At 31.6% G+C, this 15761-nt stretch overlaps 1 protein-coding gene across 1 annotated transcript in view; it reads left to right on the top strand.

Annotated features, from left to right (window-relative positions):
* LOC132941352 (endothelin-converting enzyme 2-like) overlaps window positions 1-15761 on the top strand; it is a 29206-nt gene that overhangs the window by 8720 nt on the left and 4725 nt on the right. The window contains exons 2-3 of the mRNA XM_061009368.1: window positions 15314-15449; window positions 15544-15705. Coding sequence (XP_060865351.1) covers window positions 15314-15449; window positions 15544-15705 — 298 coding nt within the window. The remainder of the gene's footprint in view (window positions 1-15313; window positions 15450-15543; window positions 15706-15761) is intronic.

The raw sequence follows: 15761 nt of genomic DNA, 5'->3' as shown, positions 1-15761 counted from the left end.
AGTATTATAGTATAGGTAGTATTATATTATGTAGAACAATTTTTACTATGATACCTTTATCTGCCGCTTTCTGTCTTCCTCGAACTGGTTGGTTGCCTGCCTGTGCCTCTCCGTCCTCCGGCCTCCGTGGTTCCGGAGAGGTCCAAAAGAAGAGAATAAAAGATTTTTGTGCTGCCGCTAACCTCACACTCATGTTAATAATAATACATTATCGTACCGAGTGCGTGTACCACATATTATATACCTATATTTAATATTTATAGCCATATAGGAACATATACACGTGGCGATCTGCGGCCCACGTAATTTGCTTGAACAAGTGCTCTGACGGGTTGGTGCATCCTAATAATGTGTAGGTACACGAATTTGTTCCGACACGGGAAAAATAATATGTTTATATAGGTATTTACACGCTCTAAAAAATCGTTCACAGAATATGGTAACCCATAATCTTTCGATTTTTGATATCGATACAAACAGTTTTTTTGTTTTTAACGGTGCGTATAGAGACCCTCTTATCGGAAACGCGGTGCGGCATAATGCATAATGATATAATCGTGCACATTATTGTGTATAATTTGTCATAATTTTATTTAAACATTGTCATTACTATGACACCTGTTTGAACGATCGCCCAGAGCGGTTCAAAAACAATAACTTACAAGTTGTCTAAGATTTGAAAATAAAATAAAAAATTCAATTGATTTGTTTAAACCGAACCGACAAAATGCTATTAGATGCTCCGTTCCGACTTCCGTCTAAGTACGTACGTTGTGCTTTTTGTGATCGATTTTCCTGATTTTCCCGATGTACACGGCATATGGAAATTGTTTTGATAAAATACTACGTTTTTCGATTCTAAATGTGGATTTGTTGACTTAATGTTTGAGCAACACCATGCTCTGCAGTGTTATGCGTCAGTACTCAGTTGTAGTGTTTGAACGTGATTTTCCAAAACTGGCACGATTTTCGTTGTTAGTTTCGCTATATTTATTTGTGGGTGTTTAATTTAATATTCATATGGTATAATACGCAATATGCGTGTATAATAGTATATATTATATACTACGTTTTTGTTTTTATGTGTACTTAAGTTTTTTTTATGCTTCAATGTTTATTTTAAACGTTAGTCCTATGGAAGCTACAACTGGATCCGTATTATTCATTGAAACCATGAAAAATTTAACAAAACTGAAGTTTATGAAAGATTTGGTATTTTGAGATTTTTTTAGCTGTTTATATAAAACTTAATTTTTAGTGTATTCAAATTAAAAATAATAATAATATAATTAGCCGAAATCATTGATTATACATTGTTATAATATGTACAATGTACATTGTACTAATGTACTTACAATTTACATAATGATAAAAGCAACAAAATATATTTAATATAATATATAAAATTCGATCGAATTATTAGTGGCCATAAAACGTGTCTAGGGCAAAGACCTAAACTGTTGACCGCGGGCATAACATCATCATAAACTATAAAGGATTCCATATAATATATAGATACGTATATAACCTTGATGGTTACGAGACTCGCGTGAAATTATAATTTAATTATACTCTATACGATTTTTTTTTCAATAAAGGTACACATACTGCACTGTATGATCATTAACAGTAACGGGGTTTTGATATGCCATCAAATACGTATCATCGGTTATTAAGTTTAAAAAACAGTATTGTTTAGTATAACGACGAAATTTGAACAATCCATGCGTGAAATGTGTTTTTTATTGACTGTTTTTGACACGTTTGTTTTATAGAAATCCCATGTTTGAAACTATTTTTCATCGAGATTGACGAGATTTCAATATTTTGGTTCTGAACATTTGAATTGTGTGAGTGGTTGTGTATTTGCTATAGTTTTATACGTATTATACGCACCGTCGAACGTCGTCTGTCGACGCTAATCGTTTTGGCAACAAATTATTGTAATGTATGTATAGGATATAATACTGTATTACTGTAGATGTCAAATAAGACGTATTTGTTACTTCGCGCTAAATAGTGATTCAACAGAAGCTGCAACAGTATAAAGTGTATTGAAGTACGTTGTTTGAACCGCCGAAACTCAATTTGGAAAAACAATCAAACGGCTAGCCACCAATAACCACGATCAATAAGTTATCCATCGCGGTTCCAAACGAAACCTAGGTTTCGCATGAACAAAAAAAAACGTGTCGAATAGAGGTGCGTCTTATGTATAATAATGGTACATATACTGTTATGACGAAGGATATATATAAAAAATCGTGTTTATAATATATACAGTGACCGTTTTGAATCCGTCAGCAGAGACGATATCGCGAAACGGTTTTTTTTCCTTTGTAGGACGACGACGTATTCGCTGCAGTGCATGTAGGTAGATATTATATACAGGTAAGTCGTGCTCGTACTCGGCCGACAATAATGGGTACCTGTTCGGAATGATTTATATTATATATATATTATGTATGTGCAGCGATATTATATATGTATATTGTATAGGTATATACTATGTTGTATCCATATTACGTTTGAGTGTACACGACGAATCAGACGGATTGTGCTTAAGGGCGACCTCGTTTTTTTCCATTCTTCTTCTTCTTCTTCTTCTTCTTCTTCTTCTTCTTCATCTATTACTTGTATCAGTGTATCGTAGGTATTCCACCGCCTTGTCAAGGGTACTTTGATATGATATTGGTACGTCGTTTCTATCGTATACTATCCATAGGGAAGAAAGATAACTGCGCACAGTTTATTTATAAAAATAATAATAACATTATATAGGTAATATACACGACAACGACCGACGATATGCGTTAACGGTAAAACGGCAAATCGCGTGCCTTTTGCATCTGGTTGTGTGGCGTAGACGTTTTGTATAATATAGTATAATATTATATGAGTGTACTTACGACGCTGAAGACAATGCCTCTACGAGAAATGATATTTTACATCTTCGTTTGATATAAACGAAATAATAGAATTTACAATAGCTTGGTTTCACAGGCTGAGTTTAAGCAGATGGCATCTAATATATAGGTATAATAATTAATATTTTTTTAAAGTACATATTTGGAAATTGATCTTGTGTCGTATATTATATCTACACGAAAAACGTATCTACCTCAAGTCCACAACTGTCCGTTTACAATGTATGCTATCTACAATATTCCATCCCGCAATCTCTTCTCTTTCTGACCTACCGTACAACATAGATTAATATGGTTTAATAGGGTTAATTAGGGTTTCACATAACATTTTGTCTAAATATCATCAAATAGAAATTTAAATTTTGAAAAAATAGATTATTTTGAAGTCAAATGTAAATAATCAAATAATAAATGTACCTAATTCAAATCTAAAATTCAACCCCTTAAAAATATTATTCTCTATAATTTTTGTAATACCTAGGTGATTTTACTCTAAGCTTACTTAAACATCATAAAAAACGATTTCTCGTGACAAAATATATATTTTACGTATTGTTTAGAGAGATAAACTAGTGTGTGCCGGCATCTTTTTAATACAAATTCGTGAAACGTGCTTAGATAATATAGATACTTTATTATATATAGAAACATGTCGTGTAATAAAACATTATAGAAATAATTAATAATATAAAAAACATACACGTATGATTGCTATGTGGAGGTAATTATTTGTATTTAGTGTTATCGAAAATATATAATATAAGGTTCAAGTCCAACTGTACTTTATACATAGGTATTATGCGCATACATTTGGTGTTTCCCAACCGGACTGAGAACTAGTAACTATACAGTTACTGTATATTATATTATACTGTTACTTATATTATGGATATTATGATAAAATAATATAAGCTTTAATTCTACACTCTAGCATCGCAATATTATTATTATCATCACACTAGTCGGTGACGAATATATTATATTGTTTGAAAATAAACATTTTACACCTTCTTTGGCTATAAGATGAGCTACTGGTGGTGACATCGTGTAGTGAGGGCTTAATAGTTACAGCTAAATCGTGGTGGTATACAATGAATAACGACAATTATATAATTTATTTCGTTTCCCTTTTTTTTGTGTGTCCTTGGCAAAGAATTTGTTTTTATATTACTGTTACGTAACGTTACGAACACAAAAATAATTTTTTTGCCATCGCCACAAAACAAAATTAAATTGCGGGTTATCAATCTGCATATTTTATACGATGTACTTTCGTCAGTGCACTTATATACAGTGACCTATTATACTTATATAGTATAGCGTATCATATTAAGCAATAATATATACCTATAGAGTATAAGTATATAATTTTAAAAAAATGTCTAAATGTCTGTTTAAAAACATAACCTCTTCCTTCCATAAACCTTTTTTTGTATATTAAATAATATATTATGTACTATATTGACTGAGGTTAATTTATGTTTCAATTAATAACTGATATAGTTATAAGTAATAACTATATCTTCAAGTGTACTCGAATAAAATTATGCGTATTGCGTAGGTATACTTGCCTACATTGTAGGTTCCTATGTAATACAACTGATTACTATGAATAATAATATATTAATATTATTTACGATATTTTTAAGACAGTCAACAACATGTTGCCTATAATTATTTTAAAATCATAAGAAAGCCGTTAGCAACTTATAAAAAGTTACCGTTTTGTTTTTATTTTATAGGTACACACGATTTATATTTATGAGTTATTCTAGGAAAGTTATTCTAAGAGTAAAAATTAAATACAACTATAAATAATTATTTTAAAAGATACTTTTGCAAAATAAATTTGTTTCTAGATAAATATAGTATTACAACAGTGTTGTATAATGTAAACTAATGAACTGTGTTAGTAAATTTTAATATAATTTCGGTTTGGCATTGTTTTTTGTTATTTATTTTCTGTTCTATAATCTAAACAACTGCAGACGTATATAATTTCAAAACCTACTGTTGATTAAAGTTGTATTGCACTATAAATATTTTTAACTGTCAAAACTGTTGTAGTTATTCGCTGCGTGTGCATTTTGGAAATTATTAAGATTTTACTCGTCAGACTACCGTACATAGGGGTACACTATAAGAATATTATTGAATTATTGGTTATTTAAGAAACGAAATAAACAAATCAAACTTAAACAGACCATTTAATAATATTGTATCTCCGTTCATTTGTGACTAAAATATAAACTAATTAATTTTGTCTATTTGTTGTGTTTTGGTTCCAAAAAAACTATTTATTACGATGTTGCTTAAGTTTCCTTTTCAACATTTGAAATAAAGTAACGATGCCTTTTGCGTGCACCGATTCACACCTATTTTCGAGCTTCCGTCTTAGCGCAGATCCGATGGACGTATTCAAAAACTTTGTCGTGTGGTAAAATTAAATAATATAATCACTTTGTTTGCCGGTTGAAACGAACACACTGTACCCATGTAATATATTGTAAAAGTATATGTGCGCGTTACTGTTATCAAAATTAAAACTTTTTAAAATAAAAAACGTGTTTTTGCGCTGGAATTATGACGGATAACGTAACTGTCCGATCGCATTATAATTTGGCCTGATAAAATATTATGTATGGTGTCTGATAAAACGGACGTTTGTGTGTATAGTTTCGCCCGGTTTCTAAGTGTAGATTTACGCACACCCCCGAGAGACCGTGAGAGAGTGAGATAACGACGATAGAAGGTATACACTAAACACACACACTCACAGAGGCAATATGCCTTATTAATCACACACGTTATAATTATTATTATCATCATTATTCTTTTGTTTACACACGCACACACACTGTTATATAATATGACGTATATACACACCAATCATCATCGTGCTTAATCTATACACTATAGTTAAACCGTACCTTTACATAAAAAGTACTCTTAAAAAACTCGGTAACTACTCGTTTCGTAACACGCTCGCGTATGTATATACATACTCGTATTTATGTATGGCACTCTAAGAAGCTCGTGTGTACAATTTTTTTCTTACATCTCAGTAGTCCTTCTATGTAATATTATAATATGCGAGTATACCTACTTTGCCACACTGCAACTGCTGAAACACAGAATAGTAGGTACATAAAAGTAACATTTGAAAGAAAAATATTTAACTATTTTAAACGATACGATATCCCACAGCATTGTAGAGCGCACGCAAGTAGATAAGATTACAGTAGGCTGTACAGTTTTTAAGACCATCCACAACGTTGTGAGCATGCGAGGGACAGACGATACGAAGATATTATTATATGTTAACAATAAATGTAATAATTAATATTAGTATACTATGTCGTACTTATCTACCTGCCTAACCTATGCACATTATAGTGTTTGCACCATGAATAATAGGCGATCCGATGTCGCCTCAGATGCGTTGCTGCTCACTCCGAAGACTTTGTAGTGAGCGTATAACTTTTCACTGCCATTGCATGTGCATTGTCGACACTGGATATTTTAACAGATCGAGCAAACGCGAACGAAATTTGTGTTTGCTCACAAATAAAAACGTTAAATGTAATATGTACGCACATACACTGTATTATCACAAACTTGTGAAAATATAAGTTTATGTGCAAGTGTGACGTGTGTAAACTTACATATATATTATAACACAAGGCACAAAATTCACCGACAAATTGCTTATATAGTGTCTTCAGTTATGAAGTGAGTTTTCATACTACCCCGAAATCGACATCAATTTTCAAATCATATTTTATATGTTGTGTAGGTAGGTAAGCATTTTAAAACGTAAATTAATTTTTAAAGTAATACCTTTGTGGGTACTTATAATAATATATTATATTGGAATCTTGTTATAAGTCGTCATCCTGCAGTGGTGTATTTTTGGGTGGTGATACTGTGCTGGACGCAAACCCCGGGAAAAACAAAAATGATTTTGTAATATATTGTTATAGTTGAGGTTATAGTTATAATAGGGGAAAAATATGTAGAATGATTGATGAATTAATCAATTATTTATGACACTTAAATTATATCTAAATATTAAAATAGGGGATTTGGGAAGATTGATGTTAAGTGGTAAAAAGGGATTGGGGTCACGGTATATAGAATGTGTGATGTGTTCTACACTAGCAACATTTAAGACATTAGACAAATTAATACCACTGTTTAGGAGTTAAATGTTCTTATTTTAGTAAAAATGTAACTTGTTTATAACACGTTGGTTTGTATATTATATTTTTGTCACACGTAAATAGTAATAATTACATACACTTGTATACATAATACTGATGTGCTCATGCATGTATCAACAAATACAATAAGTATATATATATTATATGTACACCTCAACATTTCAATATAAGAAAATTAATTGAAGGTAACCGTCGTTCGAATTTATCGTGTGAAAATTGAAAGACAAGTTGTATTTTTATTTTCTCAATATGGTTTTAAATGTTTGGGGTCGCGGGTATAAAAATACATACCTAATCGTCTTCGTATTTTATAGTTTTGGGTTGTATAATGGTATTTATATTTTTTTTTTTGAAATCGATGTTTTGTTATAATTTCATGTTATTTTCGTTTAAATCGGACGGGTGAGTTGTTCAGCATACAATTTTAGGTAATATGTCTTTGATGAATACTTACATACAGCCATTTCTACCGCTAGACCCGGAGTGCGTATACAATAGGTCGGTATGGACCCGTTGAAATATGGCTTTTTGGATTTATTGCAGCCGTCCGCCGCATGAACTACATTACGATTTCCCAAACTACGGGTGTCCGATTCCATATTATAATCGTAAATTTAACATGTATATAGTGTATACTATATGGTATTTAGTCTGAGCGCCAACCGGTTCTTAGAAAATCTCGTGTAAGGTGTAACTAGCAGCCCATCGTCAAATGGATTTTACGAGGGCATTATAACAAATTGTGTAATGTTCGTATTCGCCGCGGTCGTATCCTACATATAATATAGTATATATAGTTCTATTATAATAGTAGTTACGAGAAATGTAATATTATATATTAGTGATAATATAATATATATACTATATAGGTATACGTAATATATACGTGCTATACCTATTTTATGTGCATCACTATAGTATGTTATTTCATTATCGGCACTATACCTATATTGATATTTCTAAACCACAAAAAAAAATAAAAATAAGGGTGATTACTTTTTCGGTGGCCTATTCGAATACTCACACTTGCCGGATATCTGCCACACAACCGTTGTCGGTAGGAAACATTTTTCGGGTCGTCTACCTCCGCAACACGCACGGGAACCAGATGTAGGTACACATGATGTTGTACGTCGTACTATGTACGCGCGCAACAGGTATGCCTTTATAGCATCAAGCATCGTGACGTACTATTGTTTCACAACTACGAGATATAATATTATAATTATTCTCCTGTGTGTGTCGCCGTATTATTTTAGTTTTCCGTCCGCCGACGAGGTTTAATCTCGGTTTGATCTCGGTGCATGTGTGTGTATGTGTGTCTTAGAATTTTAATGCTTGCGTTTGTGTTAGTGTATGTTGTGTGCTGTGGAGCACGCACATTCTTGTGCGCAGGGAGACTGTCGGACCAGATACTCGGTGGCTGTCCAGCCAGAGGGTCAGTTGCATGGCAGAGAGAGAGAGATTCAGTTGGTGTGTATATGTGAGAGAGAGACGTAATATTTAGCGGTACGTCGTACGTGTCCACATTATTCTCGACTGGTTTCCTCTTCTCCTTTCCCACTACGCCATAACCGACACTCGTACAGTATACTTTATTCGCAATGGTTCTCAAACCTATCGTCTCCCTCACCCCCGCCCAAAAGTCTTATACGTGGAGAACTCCACACAAAACAAACGAACGTATTCGATTGTTTCGTTTTACGTGTAATACTATTATATTTGATATATCCACCAAATATCCTGTACTGAATTTATGGTATTTTCGTATGAAATCAAGCATGGGAGATTGCGAGACGAGTTTGAAATGATGATAACGAGATGGGACAGACACTAGCTGCTGTTCCATTGGAAATTTATATTCATTTTCGTCGATTATTCTGTTCCCGTGAGTTTAGTGTCTGTATATACTATATATATACCTATATCTATAAATTCAAATTTCTTGTGATGCACTCTGGATTTATATAGTATATTATTAATGCCTTTGCACTTGCAATTTTAAGTACTCTATCATCAATAATTGCAGTAAATATTCGTGCTAATAAGATTCCAACTGTTGCAAAACAAATGCTGCTCTATACTATTTAGTTACGAAAACAAATTATATATTAGTATCGAAGAGACCGTTTAAAATCCCATATTCGTTTAATATGTTATAATTTACCAATTGTGAATTGTTTTTGTGTAAAAACATTTTATCAACAAGAAACTAATATATTGAATGTATTGAATAATACTGGTTAATCAGTTTGAAGTGAAGTATTGTGGTGTATTGATATGGGTACTGTGCGACATGTATTGTGCGACGAAATATTTGTGGTTTATCGTAGAGTTCCAAGTACATACGTATCTATAGTTATAATTATCTCATACGCTGTCATCATGCGATACATGACTTCACGAGGTCCTGCAATTGGAAACTAGCATTTTTAAATTTAATTTCGCTATATCACGCATTGTTGCATTGACATGTTTTGGTGACGTATGGTTAAAACTTAAAACAATAATCAATAAATAATCAGATAAAAAATTGTCTTATAATTGTAGTTTATTTATTACAAATGGTTGGAGAATTCAGTAGATATATATTAGACACACTGCGTGACGTTGAAAATATTGATTCATAAAATCACAATGATATGTACCTAATAGTTAAAAATAATAATATAAGTACCTAATACGATAAACGTGAAAACTATAAAACGTATACAGATATTATTTTCAATGTAAGGGGTTATATAAAGAATTTATGTGTGCCTATATGTATATCAAATAATTTAATACATTTGTATACATCTATATTCTATACATATAACATAATACAATAAAAACATTCCACTGATAGTACGCAACTGTGTGTTTAGGCTAATTGTACTTTTTCATGTCATCTTTATAACATAGAAATATATGGTTATTTGTATTAATAAGAGAATTAAATTATGTATATAGTTTGTTTAAGATATCTTTTAAAACTTGTATGTACTTTCAAAAAAACAAAAAACAATAATTATATCAAAGAAAAATAGAATTGAATGCATTGTATGTCTTTTCTATTCTGTCCTTGATTGTCAATACAAATTAAAGGAATTTTATCGTTTTTTTATGAGTAAAATATCGAAGCTATTATAATAATACTAATATATACCTATATATATATATATATATTGATAATTATTATTGGTGATATTTCTTTGCTCCATCAGTTGTGTTTGTTATACAATTTTAATATAAACTCCTGCTCGAATTTTCGTATAATTCTGTTTTTTTAAGAGCGAATATATAAATTTGCTGGGTTTGTATGATTTGAAAATATTTTGGTTTGCAATTATCCGAGTATATTTTATTAAGTACAATAAGGCCACAACTTGAAATTTGTGTTTATGGTGTCTATGAATTTGTAGTTTTTCTGTTGTTTTTTTTTTGGTAGTCATCTACCTCTTTGGTCGTAAAACGAAATATGCTGGTTTACTGAAACAAGTTCATAGGGTCAGAACAATAAGACCATATTTTTTGCCCCCACACGAGTTCTCTCAGAGGGGCCCAGTACTTTTATAGTTTTATGTATGTATAAATTTAAACTTAATAAAAAAAATAAAAATATATATTAAAATATCGCGCTTTTGCTACTTAAAACAATCAAACTTTCAGATCTATAACGCTGCATATTGAGATAATAACATTCGTTATAATCACGGTTATCTACACCGTGTAGATAACCGTGTTTATAACAATAATAATAATAAAATATTATTATCATTAATTTATTAATTTCTTACACTCATTTATACTGTAGTCATACTCTATTAGTCTAATTCATAGTTTTTAAATTGTGTATATTTTTGTATTATTATAATAACTATAATGACTTCTAATGGTAGAGTTAAAACACTTTTAAGTTAGTGTGATGCAAAAATATCTATTTAAACACCTAAAAGAGCATAAACATAAAGGAAAATCGAGTAAAACAGTATTACTCAATAATTAATTATACATAGTACAACTTGTATTTTACAAAATATATACCTACATTATTAAAATATTTTGTAAGAGACTACTATAAGTAGAAATAATAATAATTCTTCTCTCTAAGATGATTAATTTTCAACCACAGCAGAAAATATTGGTAAATTAAGGAAAAATGATTTACTTTGAATAATAAGGAAACTAAGCGACAGAAGAGATGTTATTTATTTTTTATTTAATACAAAAATTATATTATTATTATAATTTTAAAATTATAATATTATTTTGTAATAATTTAATATAAAAATTGTTGTAATTCGATGTTATTATTGTTAAAAAAAATAATCAAATATTTAAGAGACTGCAGCTGTTCATTTTATAAACTAAATATTAAATATTATATTATTTTGCAGTTTAAGTGTTTTTTAGAGTCAACATCAACGTATTTAATAATATAATTATATTAGTTAAATCATAATTTTTAATGCTTCATACATTTTGTTTATGGCCAAAATAATATGAAAATCAATTTAAAAGGTAGTGCAATAATGTAATAACTAGAAAATTTTCAATTTTTGTTCTTTTAAGTTAAAATCATACAAAAATAAAGATATTTACAAGGATAAAAATCACTTGATTATAATCACAACAAAATTATAAATATGTATCTTAACCCTGAACATTATTTTTTATTTGATGAAAAAATTATCATTTTATTCTAAATTTTCATATTGATTTCCTGAACATTTGCTTTTTTTTTAGTTATGGCCTTATTGTACTGACAGTGCGATATTTTATCAATGTTTGGAGTACAACATTGCGCGTGTGCACGTGGTGTAACTCTGTCGGTCGGATACGCGGGCGATTCTTGACAATATAATATAATATTATTTATGCTGCATAATATACATGATTTAGGGGGAAACACCGTCACATAATATGTGTTTAATACACAGGATTCGAAACGCTACAGTCGTTATGCTGTTTCCGATCTCGTATTTCCGCAGTTATATCCTTATGTTGTTTATATCATGTGTACATAATATACGTACGAACGTATAGGGTACTATGTACCTACTATATTTCGCCAAAGGCAGGATGATATTACACAAAAATTGTATATCATAATAAATGGTTGTGCCGGTGGCGAGAGCTTTCAAGTCAATGGAGGTCGATTAGCACCGAAGAGATAAAAAAATACAACCGCCAAAATAGAGGAATACGCGGTAAATCCTACGTATGTATAATATATACATTGTATATACTCAACATGCACCGTACGACACAACACCTGACCGCTATCAACGACGTGATGTTATTATTATTAGGTATTGACTACTGTGTGTCACGTGGGTAGATCTCCGTAGATGGTATATCGTTTGCTTATATACATCGACGTGAGACGGACTCGCTGGACGAGACCACTCATCGGCCGAGCGGAGGCCTATATATCTGTGACGAATTCAATTATATGAAAACACTCTCTTGGTACAGCCATGTACAGGTATATATATTATATTATGCAGGGTATAAGATTACCCATGGAGAACATAATATTATAATGTGTAGCGTGTGCGTCCTTAACCTTGCCTATTGTCGAACGCGGCCACGACCTCCTAGTGAAAGTATACGAGTATAATAATATCGTATCATTTTGTTGTGCACCCGGACTGTGTTACGAGGACTTGAAACGAAACGAAATATTTTATATATCTGGCCGTGAATTTATACATTTATATATATATATATATAGCCGTTTATGGGGCGCGCGTGCTCTATCTGAGAGTGGCACTCCTGTGCATTTTTTACGACCTATGCAACGTATATTATTATTATTATTATTATTATTATCATTATCATTAATACCATCGTACTGCTACAGTGCTGCAGCAGTAACACGTCGTCCGGATCCGAGGGCGAGGCCCGGGTGACGACGAAAAAACCGCTCGCCTAGCCCACTTCGATTGAACGCCAACACGGTTCATTAATCCCTCATAGGGGTTACGCATTGAGGTTTTCGGGGTAAAAAAATAAAATTAAAAATACCTAAATCATGCACACGCGGAATATATATTAACATATCGTGATTATTTCGTGACGAGCTGCACGGACGACAGTGATGCAGCGTTTATTTTTGTCTCGACGGTCGTTTGACGTTAGGTGGACCGGAACGCCTCTCGTCCGTATCGAAAACCTCTTTTATCATGAGCCGCACATACTATTATAGTGGATAGTGGTCTGCGTGCGTGCATGGAGGAAGCTGCGTCTACACCGGTCTGTTTACAACGCAGATGACGCTAATTTTTACAATATTCATCTACGATGTTGTTTCCTCGTTATTGATTATACTCCCGATGTTTTCATAAAGTTCGAATTTCACTAAATACCGTAATTTTATTTATTTTTGAAAAAACGACCCAATATGCTAATATACCAGTATCAAGGTATTTACTAAAATGTTTTACCAATATTTAGTAATAAACATGCGTAAAATTTAAACAAAGGCAATAGGTAATGCATCTGTGCATGGGTGTGTATGCGTTTTTGTGACCAGGTTTTGCACATATTATAATAAAAGTGCAGGAGATCCTAGTACCTTATGTTACCGGTACCTACTTTATCTACTACTGTATGGATTATTCGAACTCATTCATAAGACTCTCAATATACGCGCAACAGGTAGAATGGAAATAAGGTTTTCTGAGTGGGCGTTGATGACCGATTCCATTAAAGGTGGGTATACATGAATAATTTATACCATTATAATTGTGGCTACGTTTTAAAAATGACGAGAGTATACCTACCGGGTCCAGGAAACAGTAAAATATTTACTTTTGATCAATTTATATGTTTTTTTCTTTCGAAATTGCTTACGTATACTTATTTAAGCTGTCTGAAAGGGTCTCTAGTAATTTTGAATAGCTTACTAAATACTAATTTCTACAATATACGCCTGATCACCGGACAATGTTAGTGATTATAAATTATAATAATATTTAATATTTATTAAAACGTGATATTAAATAATAATATAATATGATAAAATGTACTGTATGACGTATCTACAAAATATTATTAGCACTTGTAATTTGTTAGAAAGTTTTATGCAGTGAATTCTAATAAATCTAGAGTTGCCATATTTTATTTTGCTTAAACTGGGACAACAATTGTTCGTATTAATTTTACTGGAAACAATTTTACAACTCCTCCACGGTTAATCACCAATATTTTTAACATAATATTTTTTCGTAACTGGAATATCACACATACTGGTCAGTGGTAAGCACTCTACGACTACGTTTATGAGGTAAAAATTAAAAGTTACAAATCAGAATGCATAACCGACAAATTATCAATTAGAGATAAAAAATTGTCGTGTGGAAACAGGAAATTAAAATGCCAGTATTGATAATCACTCATCTACAAGCCGGGAAAATAATTTTAGAATAGATTTCGCAAGTCATTCAAGTAATAAACTTCATTGTTTTATCATTGATCAAAACAATATTGTTTTCTACTATAGAAATGCTTAGTAAAAGCCAAAATTTTAACATAAATTATTGAAGTTTAATTCCGTAACAATTTTTCGTCCCGAAACACTTTATCGGGACACCGGGACGCTATATTATTATCAAAACCGGTGTGTACCACAGCCAAAATCCTAAATCGGGCCGTATATAAAAACCTAAAATGTAATCGATCGATATAATGAAATATGACTAGGTATAAATCTAATTTGTGCTTTGTCGTAATACCTAATGTACTCAGTCAGTATATATTTTTATAATGACTGTTGTGGTGTGTGTCGTGTCCAACATGAATTCTATACCTATCTATTGTTTAGGTATCAAGGTATGGTAACAATGAACCAAACCTAAAATGATATAATTTATATCCAGAGCTAAATGATCGTTGTAGGTCATCTGTAGTCTGTTTATATATAAATAAAAAAAATGGTCTACAACACTTTTGTAATAATGTTTAGATGTTATTGCGGTTCGTATGATGTTCTACAACGCCCATGACGTTTCTTTAGGTTTTGAAATCGAATTAAAGCAATAAAGCGTAGAGTTAACGATCCGTAACCGGATAACTACAGGAAACTCTTTGTAACTTTACGTTTAAATTTTAAACATATATATATATATATATATATTGTGCTTGTGATATTAATGTTATATACATTTTTGTTTAAAGGTTCTACCCAAAATTAACTTTACTCAACAGCCGTGCGAAAATTTTAGAGAATACTCTTGTGGAGGATGGCTGCAAACCAACGACTTGCCGGCGTACATGAGTTCGTGGAGTTTGAAAAAACGCATTCAACAAGATCGTAAGTACATCGAGTGCATATCATACGTGTTAGAAATATCATACATTGTAAAATAAATATTGAAATTTAAACTATACTTATTGAATTTGTATAGAAAAAATAAAGATCAGGAACATGGTTGTTACGTTGAGAAACGTTGCCAGTTCCACCTCGTTGAACTGGAAGATGAAGCATTTCTACGAATCATGCATGAACCTGGATAATATCGAAACAGATGAAGGAAAACCTTTAAAGAAGATTATTAGTACTATCCTAGGTATGTTTTGTTCCTCATCTCTTGGGTGGTCCAATCTGAATTTTTATTTTTATGTG

Source organism: Metopolophium dirhodum, chromosome 3 (assembly GCF_019925205.1).
Source record: "Metopolophium dirhodum isolate CAU chromosome 3, ASM1992520v1, whole genome shotgun sequence".
Classification (NCBI taxonomy): Eukaryota; Metazoa; Arthropoda; class Insecta; order Hemiptera; family Aphididae; genus Metopolophium; species Metopolophium dirhodum.
Note: the sequence above shows the minus strand (reverse complement) of the source record. Positions and strands in the feature narration are given on the sequence as shown.